The sequence below is a fragment of the Anas platyrhynchos genome, chromosome 4 (genome assembly GCF_047663525.1).
Source record: "Anas platyrhynchos isolate ZD024472 breed Pekin duck chromosome 4, IASCAAS_PekinDuck_T2T, whole genome shotgun sequence".
Lineage (NCBI taxonomy): Eukaryota > Metazoa > Chordata > Aves > Anseriformes > Anatidae > Anas > Anas platyrhynchos.
Window position 1 is genome coordinate 6,204,637 of NC_092590.1, and position 13,077 is coordinate 6,217,713.

General features: G+C 38.5%; 1 protein-coding gene across 50 annotated transcripts in view; it reads right to left on the bottom strand.

Annotated features, from left to right (window-relative positions):
- Positions 1-13,077, bottom strand: part of ANK2 (ankyrin 2) — a 332,755-nt gene that overhangs the window by 39,804 nt on the left and 279,874 nt on the right. For 32 of the 50 annotated variants that reach the window (XM_072036850.1, XM_072036851.1, XM_072036849.1 and 29 more), the window contains 5 exons: positions 6,575-6,799; positions 4,779-4,877; positions 3,420-3,574; positions 2,292-2,503; positions 1,348-1,552 (listed from right to left, as the gene is read on the bottom strand). In XM_072036850.1, the coding sequence (XP_071892951.1) occupies positions 1,348-1,552; positions 2,292-2,503; positions 3,420-3,574; positions 4,779-4,877; positions 6,575-6,799 (896 nt within the window). The remainder of the gene's footprint in view (positions 1-1,347; positions 1,553-2,291; positions 2,504-3,419; positions 3,575-4,778; positions 4,878-6,574; positions 6,800-13,077) is intronic. The other 18 variants (XM_072036836.1, XM_072036848.1, XM_072036845.1 and 15 more) reach the window with 1 other exon arrangement.

Here is a 13,077-nt window from a genome sequence, read left to right on the forward strand (position 1 = left end):
CAGAAAGACTCTAGTCCAGTATGTATATAACCAGGAAATTTCTTTTGCACATTCCAATTAAAGTCTATTGAGCAATCTGTGTCTGACAGCTCCTGGGAAGATCCCGCAGTTGAAATTTGCACATTGGTATCTTGCTCTACAATTGATAGACTTCTGGATTCCTATCAGCCTATTAAATGTTTCGGTCTTCTTTAACTCTGATGTTGCCAGCTTCCTATTTGACCTATGCCACTGAAAGTCTGTCAAGCCTGCAGATGTTCTAGGGTGAATGATGGGGACTTAGACTATGTTTTCAAGTTTTTCAGTATCTTTCCCTGCCTCACCTTTTGGTGAGGAATGTCACGTTAATTCCAGTTAGCTTAAAATCAGAATGAGCTTACAGAAAACAGAAATTCCAACAGCAGTTACAGCTATTTATACAATGTAAGTATTAAATGAAAAACTATGGGTAACCAGCCAGTAAGAATGTCTGTCCCCCCTCTCATATACTGCTGACTCATTAGATGTCCATATGACCATATAGCAGAGTCTTTACACAAACCTTAGAACAAGTTGTATACACGGAAGAGCACTAGTTTCCAGGAAATAACCTCCTTTCTCCTGTTGGTGAAACATTCTTGTAACCAAGTTCATGTTTAAAGTTTCTGGGAGAATCCTTACTGATTTACTGTTTATCCATGGCATTTATTCAAATTCCTCTTTAATATTAGAGACTATTCTTTATTTAAATAATCTTGTTTCACTTTCTTGGAAATGCAAATACTTCTTTGTTGACCAGATGTCAGTTGATTAATACCTTTGTATCAAATTGTAAAAGCACCTGTTCGCTGTAATGACTCACTAACACATCTTAGTGCATAATGTATCTTACATGGGGATGATATCTGAAATCAGTTTGAAAATTGACAAAGATACTTGATGGTAAATTTTAAGCAGAATGAAAACATGCAGCTAATTACTGCCTGTTGCCTGAAACCAAATACGGCCTTAATCACTTTGGAGTTACAGTAAGTTTAAATTGTTTAACCCCAATATTTTTTCTATGAAGCGTATTTTAACCTTATGTCTATATTGCACTTACTCTGCTAGGCAGAGGTTATGCTGGTACTCAAGAAATGGAAACTCTAAGTGAAATGCCAACACCCCACCACCAAAATCTACAATTATTGTAACATGTTTCTTGTTAGCCCAAGTTACAAATATTTCTGATAGAAATGGATTGATTGGAAAGCAGTTTCACTTTTCACCAAACTTTCCATATGTGTAATCAGTTCAATCTATTTATTTAGCCCACGGTGACTGACAATATCAAGATGCACATAAAAAGCTTTAGTATTTGTATCCTACCTGTTATGCTGCACAGTAACCTTAAAGTTGGAGTGTCACCTCCATAACCATTCATGATCCCATCACTGGAGGCTTTAGGGACAGGAATCGTCATCGTGATGGGTTTATGGAACTTCCTTCTTCTGGGTTCCAGCGTGACTATAGGACTGAAGGTAGCCTTGTTGCCCAAAATCTTCTTTATAAGTTCAGTATGCATAGGTTGAGCCTTTCCAAAGCAAAAGACAGCAACAGAATAGTTACTTGTAAACAGAGTATGTAAAGCACTGGGTCTATATATTGCTAGAAATACTAAAGCTCTTCCATTAAGTGGCACAATTTCTCAGGAAAATCTGCAGAGAAAAGACTGACTGCCAGTGAGCAGGGGACATCTCCTCCTCTTCCTATTGTCTTTCCTGGTGCTCATCAGCATTAATTTAATACACTTAATCAAAAGTTAATGATTCCTTTGTGTTTTGTTTTTTGTTTTTTTTTTTTGCATGTGTGGTTTTGTGTTGTTGTAGGTTTTTGTTTTTTTCTCCTTAGAACAAACTCTGGGCTGTTTTAGTAAGCTATTCAGCTATTTACAGAGGATTTCAACAATCACAGTAGCCTGACCAAGATAAGTGTTGGATGCTTTTGGCAGGTTCAGCAGGAGGCAGGAGGAGGGAAGACAGGAGGACTTACACCTCTTTCAGTTGTGGACTGCTAGGCTGGTTTACTTCATGATGACAAACTGTGCATTTGACCTCGCTATCGCTGCATTTTGAATTGCTTTGAAGCCTTTCATAAAAACTATTCAAGAAATTGTTCTACGATCTACACTAATATCATCATCATCAAAATGAGGCACTTCTTCCAAAAACATACAGTTAACAGGCAAGAATCTGAACAAACTGTATAACTCTGAAGGAAAAAGAAAATAGGAAAAAAAAAAAAAAAGATGACTTCTAACTGTTTCATTATACCTGGAGGCCAACACGAATTCGTTTGGTTAGAGCCCCTTCTGGGAAGACTGCCTGCACTTGTGGTACCACCGTGCTGCTCAGCACACCTCCCTCGGGTCCAATAAGGTTGCTGTCCTGTTTGATCCGGGATACCACTGCAAAGTACTGAGGAAAATCTCGGGTGATGATGCGGCAGATGCGTTTCTTCTCAAGTTCCTCTGGTGTGTCAAGGACTGAGGCAAAAGAGAAGATGGTCATCAAACAAAATTTTTATAGAAGCAATTTCGTGAACTTCAAAATGCATTCCAGCTTCTCACAGCTTAACCACAACTTACAGACACATTTTGTCTAGAAATTACTGGGTAACACGAAACATCTCAACACTTTAAGCTTGGCTAAAACAAAAAAATAAAGAAAGACAGACATAGACAGACTCAGCAACTACATGAAGGAAGCTTAAGACATCAAACTGAAGTCAAAAACTTGCCCAAAATCAGTGGGCAAACAAGCTAAGGGATTGGACCAAGCCCCTTTGTACTTCACATTATGATTTGGAGTGGCATCAAGGAAACAAAACCTCAAATCAAAAAAAGTATCAGAGTTCGTTTTGAAGTATGCAGCTTGGCTATTTTGTTCTTCTAAAAGACAACATAATTTATAACAAATTCTGCAGATCCTAGACAGCCCAAGTCCATTCTGTTCTCTCAGAAAACGAGTATCCATGACTGACATTTCCTCCCACACATGTAACTGCTTGGAAAGGATTAGTATGATAATTGCCTTGTTTTGGAAAGATGATGTTTATCATGGAAACTTTTTGTTTAATACTGTGAAAAGAAGCAGGGAAAAAAAAAAAGGTTAGTATCTATTCTCAACTTCGTGACAGTAGATTTTGTTTTGTCCCACCACTCAGTAGACCATGCGAGGGAAGTAAGCACAAGTACACAGTGCTTCTGCTGGCCTGTGTGCCAAGAAAATTATATACTCCAATATGACTGAAGTGAAGAAGTATCTGAAGAATGCAGTGTCAGAAGTTCTCAAAGTGGACTAAACATGATGTGCAAAACAGAAAAAAAATGGTAAAATGTTGTTGGCCCCAGTTATAGGAGTACTGCAGGAGCAAAGAAAGGAATATATCACGCTTGATACCTTCATCCATTCCATTCAAGATTTCATTCAGTTCATCCTCAGTGTATTCACAGAAATGTTCCTTCCAGCTGTCCCCATTCTCACTGCGCAGGATCACCAGCTCTCTCTCTTTCCCACGCAGAGCAGCAAAATGGGGAATCTCCACAATCACAGGCCTGGCACAGCAACACAGCGCATTAAATGCACACAGGAGAAAGGAAGAAACAGGATTAACAGCAACTCTACTCAGTCTGCTACAAAGTGACCTGGGATTCTACCTATTCTCTGGAATACTTTGGCATAATCCTAAACTACTAGATCACTAACACACATTCGATTTTTACAGGGACACAGTAAATGCTGAAAGACAGATTTAAAAAGTGCATTCACCTCTTTCCACAGTGTGAATGGTATTTGGTAAGATAATAGGGCTTAAGTAGAAATTTGAGAATTGTTTTTCAAATTCATTTCAAAACTCATGCTCAATTTAATTGTCACTACTGTCTGGGTTAACCTGCGCAACTTCATTTCAAAGAGAATCTACTGTAATGCACATCGATGGTAGAACAAATTCTGATCTCACTTATACTGGTGCAAATCAGAGTAATTTCATTGCAATCAGCGGGCAATTGTGTCCTGTGCCAATTTTACTTCATAGTAGTTCTACATATTCCAATGAATTTATTCTGATTTTACACTCTAGGAGAAATAAAGGAGGTCTGAGAAGAACATCTGGGTTTCTATTTATGTATAGGAGATAAGAATTTGCCTTGTCTAACAAGCGGATGTAAATAGATGTATCAATGTATGTGTGTATATATATACATATAAATATACACACATGTGTACATACAATATATCTATATTTACATACACATAGAAATGCGTACTCTTGGGAACAGGACAGAAAATATATATATATTTGTACATACACTTCTCTAATTAGAATACTCACACAGGTTACCATATAAATAGTAAATGTCACATGTTCTATTATACTGGTGGTATCCAACATGTATCTAATTGATTATTTAGTCCTTGATACAAAAAAAAAAGTCTTAAATTTTACAGTAGATTCCTTTTTTTTTCTCCCAATCCAGGTTGCTTTGCTACAGACATCAAGCACATAACCAGGAAGATCTCATGCCAAAACAAAAACGAAGGCCACAGTACTTTAAGAAAAAGATACAGACATACCACCAAAACAAAACCACATACCACAAGAGTTGAAAAATGGTCCACTACAGGTTAGGTATACAAAATTTCAAATCATAGAAAGGGACAATATCATGGGCATAATGACACAAAAAAATCATATTGCAGAAGGAGGAGAAGAATGGGGAGGTCAGCATCCATCAATTTGTTTCAAGTCTCTCCTACCCAAGGAATTTGGTCCCAGGAGGCCCCAGCTGAAGGATTCGGCTGACCAAGCTTTCTCCCTCATTAAGTGGGGGAGGAGCCGTAGGCAGATGAAGTTTACTGAGTACATCCAAAGCAGCAGTGAAAGAAAGAACATAAATAAACTTTATGTATTTTTTTGCCAGAATGCCAGTGCCACTGTCTGGTCCACAGAGTGGAATTAGGCTGTACACTGAATAAGGTTCCACCCTAGCGATGACAATTTGGTGATCAAAATCAACAAAGTGAGTTTCATTAATGTAGGATCTCTCCTTGCTCTAGGAAGACGATGGGAATTTTGGCAGTGAACTCAATGGGAACAGGACTTGTAACTCAGAATGCATCTCTGCAATCAGTACAGTCATTTTCTGATTTCACTGCCAGTACAACACCTAGGAAAATGCTCACAGGAAGGGTATACCTCCTCTGAGCTCTGAGAAAGAATATCACTGATATATCCTAGTCTTTCAGATGAGATGTGCTCATTAGATAGAAAAACCATTGATAAGAAAGTAGAAAGATACTCAAGGCCATATTCCGTGTGGGAAGACTGAATGTGACAGCATAATATTTCTGTTTTGAAATTCTTCTTCATTTCTTTTGACTTCTTTCTACCTCTCTTAAAAACTGACCAAGGAGCAAAATGAGTAAGTGATACAAAGCATTTGATTAGCCAGCTGGCTTGCTGGTATTTGTGATATTAAGAGGTATCCTATCTGTCAAAAGGAATGGTTGGCTTGCTCTTCACATCACTTTGGCAGTGCTTCAGCACTGCTCTTGTTTTCTTAACAGCCTAGAGCAGCAGTGAGGGAGCCAAACCATGCCTTGGATACGTTCTCCATTCAAGCCATATATAAAAGCAGTGTGCAGTTAAAAACCACTAACCAACTTTTTTCAACTCCCTGAGCTCAATACTTCAGAAAAAGCACTAACAATGACAGCGACTCCATGAGTGCCTGCTATGATAGCATTTTCAAGCAACCGATTTGTTCTGAAATTAAACTATTGCAGTTTACAGGGTCACTTTTTTCAACTTCTGAGTGAAGGTATTTACAGTCATAGAAGGGGTTCCTTCAGTCATCTACTTTTGGATGCCACAGTTGACAGGGAGAATAGTTGGTAAAAATAATTTTAAAAAAGGGGATAACTGCTGCTCTCAGCTGAAAACTGCTAAAACAAGGTCAGCAGCAGACACAAATCTGATCTTTCTAAGGGTTTTGCAGCATAGGACAAAACAAATGGCCCCAAATTCTCGGGTTGTCCTATTGCTTATATCATCAATTAACTCAGCAATAACCCAGAAAAATCAAAAGCACTGTGCTTTCCTTAGTCTGAATTACTGATAACACAACACAAGCGTCTCAAATAAGCAGCTATAACTTGTGTTGACTATGTAGCAGGCTTTACCTTTGGGCTTTAGATCAGTGCTGTGCTATTCACACCTTATATGCAGACTATTTAAATATAGTATGAATGGCCTTTTCTGGCTGCAAAGGGATTTTCCCACTATAATATCACAACACTGAGTAATAATGACATCCAAGGAAGCACATGAACCTTAGTGCTAGTGGTTAAATATATCAGTTTTCAAAGAAAAGGCATAAAAGCTTTATGAATTGCTAACTAACAAATGATTTGGATTTCACACAGCCAGTCTGTTATTTTGTTACAAGCATCTTTTTCTGTTCAAATCTCCCAAAAGGAACCATTTCAGTGCAACTTGCAAACAGATGGGAACATACCAAATGCTTTCCTTTAGGCCCCATGGCACCCCTTACCCAAGGAACTGAGCACCGGACGGTCCCACTTCAATCAGGCGGCTGGCCAGACCTTCACCTTCCACCATGGGAGGCATGGTGGCCAGGCGGTGGCGTTTCACCAGCCGGCAGGTCACGCGTGTTGGAGCAGTGCATTTCCGTGGAGGAATAATAATTCGGAGTCCATTATGTCTGCAACCTCGCATGGCACCCCCACGAGCATCCACCATGAAACTAACTAGGAAGCTGGAAAATCAGGGGGAAAAAATTAGCTGGAGAAGCAGACTGACGTTCCTTTGGTTATGGTTCACGGACGTAACAAACTACAAATAGACATACAGCTCTTTCTCATGACGTATGATTAGAAAAAGCCTTTCTCCCATGTGAAGCATTACAGAATCACAGGATCTACTAGGTTGGAAGAGACCTCCAAGGTTACCGAGTCCAACCTCTGACCTAACACTAGCAAGTCGATCATTTATTAATTAAACTGACAGCTGCCATCTAAGAGTTCGTCACAGAACTAGTTTTACTTTACAGTGCTGCTGTTGGTAGAAATACCAGCAGTCACTCATAGATGTGTGTTTGTGTGCACACCATATACATATTGGACAAAGTTACCTGCAAATATCTCTACTCTGTACCTGTGAGCATCTGTAATGTTAAGTTGGCACTCTTCAAATATTTTACAAAACTAATATATCTTAAAATGATTTACAGCTCAATGATATAAAGCCAATTCTGATTGAAGGGGTGTTTTTGTTTTTTAGGTTATCTATGTAATTTTCTAGTTATTTGATAAACTTTTTTTTTTTTTAAAAAAAAAAAGCTCATAAAAAAACAGATTTCATTCTTGAGCATGTGGACACAGCTCTTACTGAATCACTGAAGCTATCACCAATTTATGTCAAAAATCTCCAGCTTTAATATTAATCTCTCAAAGAACTCTTCCCTTTATAATAAGACTGTTGAAAGAATTATTTTAATGCAGGAAGAAAAAAAAAAACTACAAAAAAGTGACTTTCACACTAAGGTTAGAGACTTCACTTTTTTTCCTTAGCCTTTGCAACAGATTATGTTTTTCATAAATTGGTTAGGAAATTACAAATGGATTAGGAGAAAATAGTGGTGGGTGAGTAGAACCAATAGAAATCCTTGATTTATTAAAGAAATCTTTCATGCCATTAAAGAAAGATTTTTTTTGTTTGTTTTATTTCTTTACAAGACAAGCTGATAACCCAACATGTCATCATAGTTTGAAGACAAATTTTGGATTTGGGTGAGCTGACAATAGCTAGTCATTATATAGGAGGTTTACTTATGGATTTTTGTCTTTCTGTGTTATTTTGCACAGCAGTGCAATGTCCCAGTGGAAAACTCACAGATGCAGAAAGCCAGCTACAGGGAACTCTCCTAGCACAAGGTAAATTATTTTGTGTATATCTTATTTATATCATTTTCTTTAAAAGGGAGAAAAACATTTCACAGAATTTCTTATAGGCTGAACTTTTTATAGTTCCCTATATAGCCAACAGGTAGCTTTGGAAAGATTTGCTCCAAAGATTAGGGATATTCTTGGGAAAGGTACAGAACTATTTCAATTTCTTTTACTGGTTTATGACTTCGGATCATGCCTGATGTGGGATGGGAATGTCAGGTTGCTGGAAGTGAAAATAAGTGCAGATGAGACAGAACGGTATCGGGCCTACTTCTAGCCACTAAAATAGAATCATCACAGGGGGAGTCGCAGAAATGCTATTGAAGGACCTGCAATAGAGAAAAGCCCTTATAACGTGAGTTACAAATACAGGTATTTTTCCACTGTCCCCTTGACCGTTCTGTGCAACAACAAACGTCCGTTCAGTACCCACACAGCTACAAGTAATTCCACATGCTGTAAAACACAACACTCAACACACCGTGCAAGTCAGAGAAATAGATGAGGGAGCCACAAGCGCCAGTCAGAAGCACACCATGCACCAGGGATGCCAGTCTTTCTCACACATGCAGTCTCCTACTCTACTGCCATTCATATACCTCTAGGTTTTGTTTAGTGTAAAAGTCTGGGTAGTACAACCATTATCTCATTCCTTAGAGGTTGGTGTTTCTGTGGTTTTAACAGGGGGGAAAAGAAAGAAAATGAAAACATTTTACAGCTTTGATTCTCCGGGGATGAATTTAGAAAAAATGGGAGCTTCCTTCACAAAATACGTACTATACATTTTAAAGCACAGAGGAAAGAAGAGCTTTAAGAGATACTAAATGCTCAATTGTTGCAATAATGCTCCTTTAACTGTATGAAGTAGTGTTATCAAAGTGTTTCTGAATTACGTTTCAGAGAATTGGCCCAAGCCTCTGTTATGATGCGTGCTTTAGAGGCAGTTAGTAACAGCGAGTTCTCGAAGAAGAGTTTCACATTTTGGTGCAAACACTGTGAGCAACAGAACGACTACCCCCATAATTACCACAAGCTGCTGAGTGCACTTACTGAATAAAATTAGCAATCGCATTGTTCGTTGTGTAAGCTGTCACGAATACAATGTTTATGATTCACTTATTTGTCATTGTTGACGTAATACTCAAGATTGCATACTTCAACAGGATCATCTTCTTTTCCTGCCCATCACTGAAAATGCTAGTGCTAGTTCATCTGTCTGTCTTATATCCGCCTTAGCGTATCTCCCCGTGTGTCTCAGCAGTGCCAAGAACACTGCCAACTGCTAGAAGAATACATACACACAAAAGGTAAGGGTCAAGTCCAAAACTCTTTCCTCTGATCACAATACTGGGTGCTGTTGCTTTTAATATGGTGCTTTTTCTCTGTACGGTAATTCCTTTCAGACTAATTTAAAGATGAACAGTGCCTTCTCAGAAAGCACACATTACACAGGTCAGATAATCACCCCTGTTGTGTATAAGCCACCGTGACAGCAGAATCAGGAGTAACCTTTGATTTTGACCACCTGTAAGAACCTGTATCTTACCTGACACGCAGCAACACTGTGTCCCCACACCTGCAATTTGCAGAGCCTAATACAGACCAACTAAAATTTTAACATGGCATTTCTCTCTCTAAACTTAAGAGTTTACCTCTTAATTATGATAGCAGTGTGTGTTCAGGCGTTAATTAAAGTTGTAACTTTCTTTCATTTTAAGTTTACTGAAGGTGTCTGGCAGCCAAACCACGTCAGGGCAAGGTCTGTCAGTCAGCTATCACTGACACCAACCAGTGCTCCAAAGAGCCCAACAGGCAAAGGTAAGTATCACTGAGAGGTGGACACAACAGTAGGACATCACCATTCACTGTAGAAACAGCTGTTTCTATCATAAAGATCTAATCTATTAACTAAGTAACAAGATAAAATCTGGAAAACAAGGAATGTTCATTACAGTATACACCAAAAACTAAACCTGTTCCCTCTCCCTGAAACAGCCTCCCAGGTGACATGAGAGATTTCTGAAGGGTTCTGACTTCTGGCTAATTCAGGCAAATTCAGGCAAACACAGCCTAGTACTTGGGTAGCAGAGAAAGAATAGTGCCAGTTATCATACTAAATATGGAGGAGCTGGTTCTCAAAAAGAAGCTACATACTACTGAGAAATTTAAGGAGAACTAATTTTGGAGAACTAGGAAGGGCGAGCATTAACAAAAAGAAAGAAACCAAGGTGGAAAAAGTTCCCAGCTCTGAGCTGTAGCATGAGAGTCTGTAAGGACAGTACATAGCTGCAGGATTTCTAGAGCTGATATGGAGTGTGGAAATATGCTAATTTTCACCATACCATCCTATTTATTTCCCAATCTTTTGCCACATTTGTTTTCTCATCCACTTATTTAATCTAATTACTTTTATCCATTTCTTTAAATCAGCACAATTCATATTGGTTTGGGTATTTATATGGAAGAGTCGATAAAATAATTTATAACAAAGTATTTTCTGAAACACAGCAGCCTCCTTTATTGCTTTTTTTTGCTATAAAACAGAGCTACAAGACGGTGACATTACTCTTCCAGGACTAGAAAATCTTTGATTTTCTGAAGGACTGTGTATATCGCTATGTAAATAATTCATACAAAACTAAGGGATATTATAAAACTTGCTTTCTGAAACATGCCCTTAGGAAAGTGAAAAAATTGTTTGACTAATATAAAGGAAATTTAAAATTCAGATTAATTATTTGATACGTACTGCTTGTATGTGAATAGCCCTAACATATATAGCATCTAATAGCTACAGACTGGGGAAGCATCCCTCTTTAGCACTAACTTTGGATTATTTTGGCAACCCACTGCAAGAAATTAAATTTTAACTTAAGTGATGATTCAAAATCAAAGGAAATTAAAGGTTAAGGTGTCAAAGACAAAACTTGTGTGGTGGGGTGACAAGGGCAACAATGAGACAAGCTTTGTCAGTACTAGGAGCCAGGGCAGCCGTTGAGTAAGTTTCCTTTTCTGACAGTTTTAAAGGTTGAGTTAGAAATGCTGCACGACACAAACACATGACATTGACATTTACAGTCTTGCAAACTGGACTGATACTGAGCTTTCCTGAGACTTAGCAAGGCAGCAGTGAAATTACAAGGGGTTTTTATAGCAAAATCAATTAAACGGATTAGTTTATGGGAAAATATCAGGATTTAAAAAACAACAACAAAAGCAATTCTTTTCCAGAAATAAATTACAGACTGCAGGCGACTCTAAACATGCTTCTGTTAAGCACATGGTCAGCAGTTAGACAAAGCATCATCTGTTCTCTAATTTAGCCATACCTACACATAAATCATGGAGGCCATTTCATTCTCTTTAATTTTAGAGCAATTATAAGCTCACCATATGAAAGGTTATTATATCAATAATAACAGCATCCTTCTGGTTAAGGACACAAAAAAGTTCCCTACATCTTTCAGGCTGATTCCCTGCCTTCTACAGAGAGCAGAGCAAACACCAATGGGTTTTCTCATGGCTCCACTTGAACAAAACACAAACTATGCATTGAATTCATCCACCTTCCACGGAGAAAAAAAGTTATTTCCAATAAATTTTTGGATTTCAAATGTGATCCCGTGTTATTCCCTTTGCTGTTTTTATTCATATGGAATTAACATAGTCTTATCCTATATCTATGCTCATTTAAAAGGTAATAGCAGGATTAACAAACAAAAAAAGGATGTGTCAGCACTGGGGGGCGAAAGGAGAGTTGCTGTGTGATCTGTAAAGAACTGCTGTTATGTAAATAGCTTTGCAGAAGAGTCACGCTTCCAGGTAGCTGTGAACGCAAGCAGTTGGCACTCAAACGCACTTCTCATTCTGCAGAATCATTTGGAGAGCCATGCAAACCTAGCAACGTGAAGTGCCTTTCTAGAACAGGCAATAGCTCTTTTACCACACCGATCAGAATAGGCAAAATCAATACACCGTTTCCGTGGTTAGTTCAGATGTGATTACCCTTTTAAACTAGCTAGGCAGGCACACATGCTGTCATCAGGTAGCAAGGAATGCTCAAAAAGCTGCAACTGGAGCACATCCATTGTGGACACATCTGAGAACATTTATGTGTTATCTTAATTTTATAAAAGCAACTGGGAAACAAGGAGATAGCAGCATTCAGTGTAAGTCGCAGTGTGAAGAAGCAGAAACAATCAGGGTGCTTCAGCCATTGCAAAGTGTGCAGCTGGAGAAGGAAACCGATAGCACATCGGAAATGAAGAAAAAAGGCCTTGATCCAGCTCCCACTGAAGTCAACAGCAAGTCATTCAGCTACCTCAGGGTGCTTTTGATCAGGCTGCAACTATGCCATACATAAACAGGGTAAAACACATTCGAGGAGGACAAAAAACATGATCCTACACAAGAATCCACTAGAAGTAATAACTGATGGCAGCACTCTCTTCACTGCATTAGTCAGCTACGCAGAGATTGAGTAGCATCCCCTAAAAATATGCTTTTGTAGTTTGGGTTTTTACTTAGCCGCTTCATAATTTTACACAGCTGAGTATTTTAGAAATTTTACGCTTTTCTGTGGTTATGTTAAAGGAAATGAAGTATCGTGCCAACAAACACCTAGTGTGCTAAGTGAAGACATTTTCCTTTGGGAAGGTCCCACTTCAGGTGCTCTGTGCAGGATGCAACGTGCCAGTGATAGAAACAAGGTCACACACATGTCCTTGGTACGAAAAATTAAATATACGGGGTCAACTTTCATTTTTTCAATACAGTGCTGTTGCTATTTCCAACAGGGTAGTACTATTTCGAAAATATGGTCTAGGGAGTGAGTCTGCAATACTGTCTATAGCAACAGGTGAGAGAAAAGGCCTCCTGTAAAATGGCAGTTGAAACTAGACCTATTTACAGTGGTTTGTGTTGCATTTTTTATTGTGTTTGTTTTTTTTTCCTTCCTTTTTAGTAACATTAAACCACGTTACTGATCGAGAAAAAATAATGTTAAGTAAATCAAGGGTTAAAACAAGCTAGGAATGTATAGGAGGTTTGTTAAGATTGTTTGCAGTGGACCTGTAACGAGGAGAAA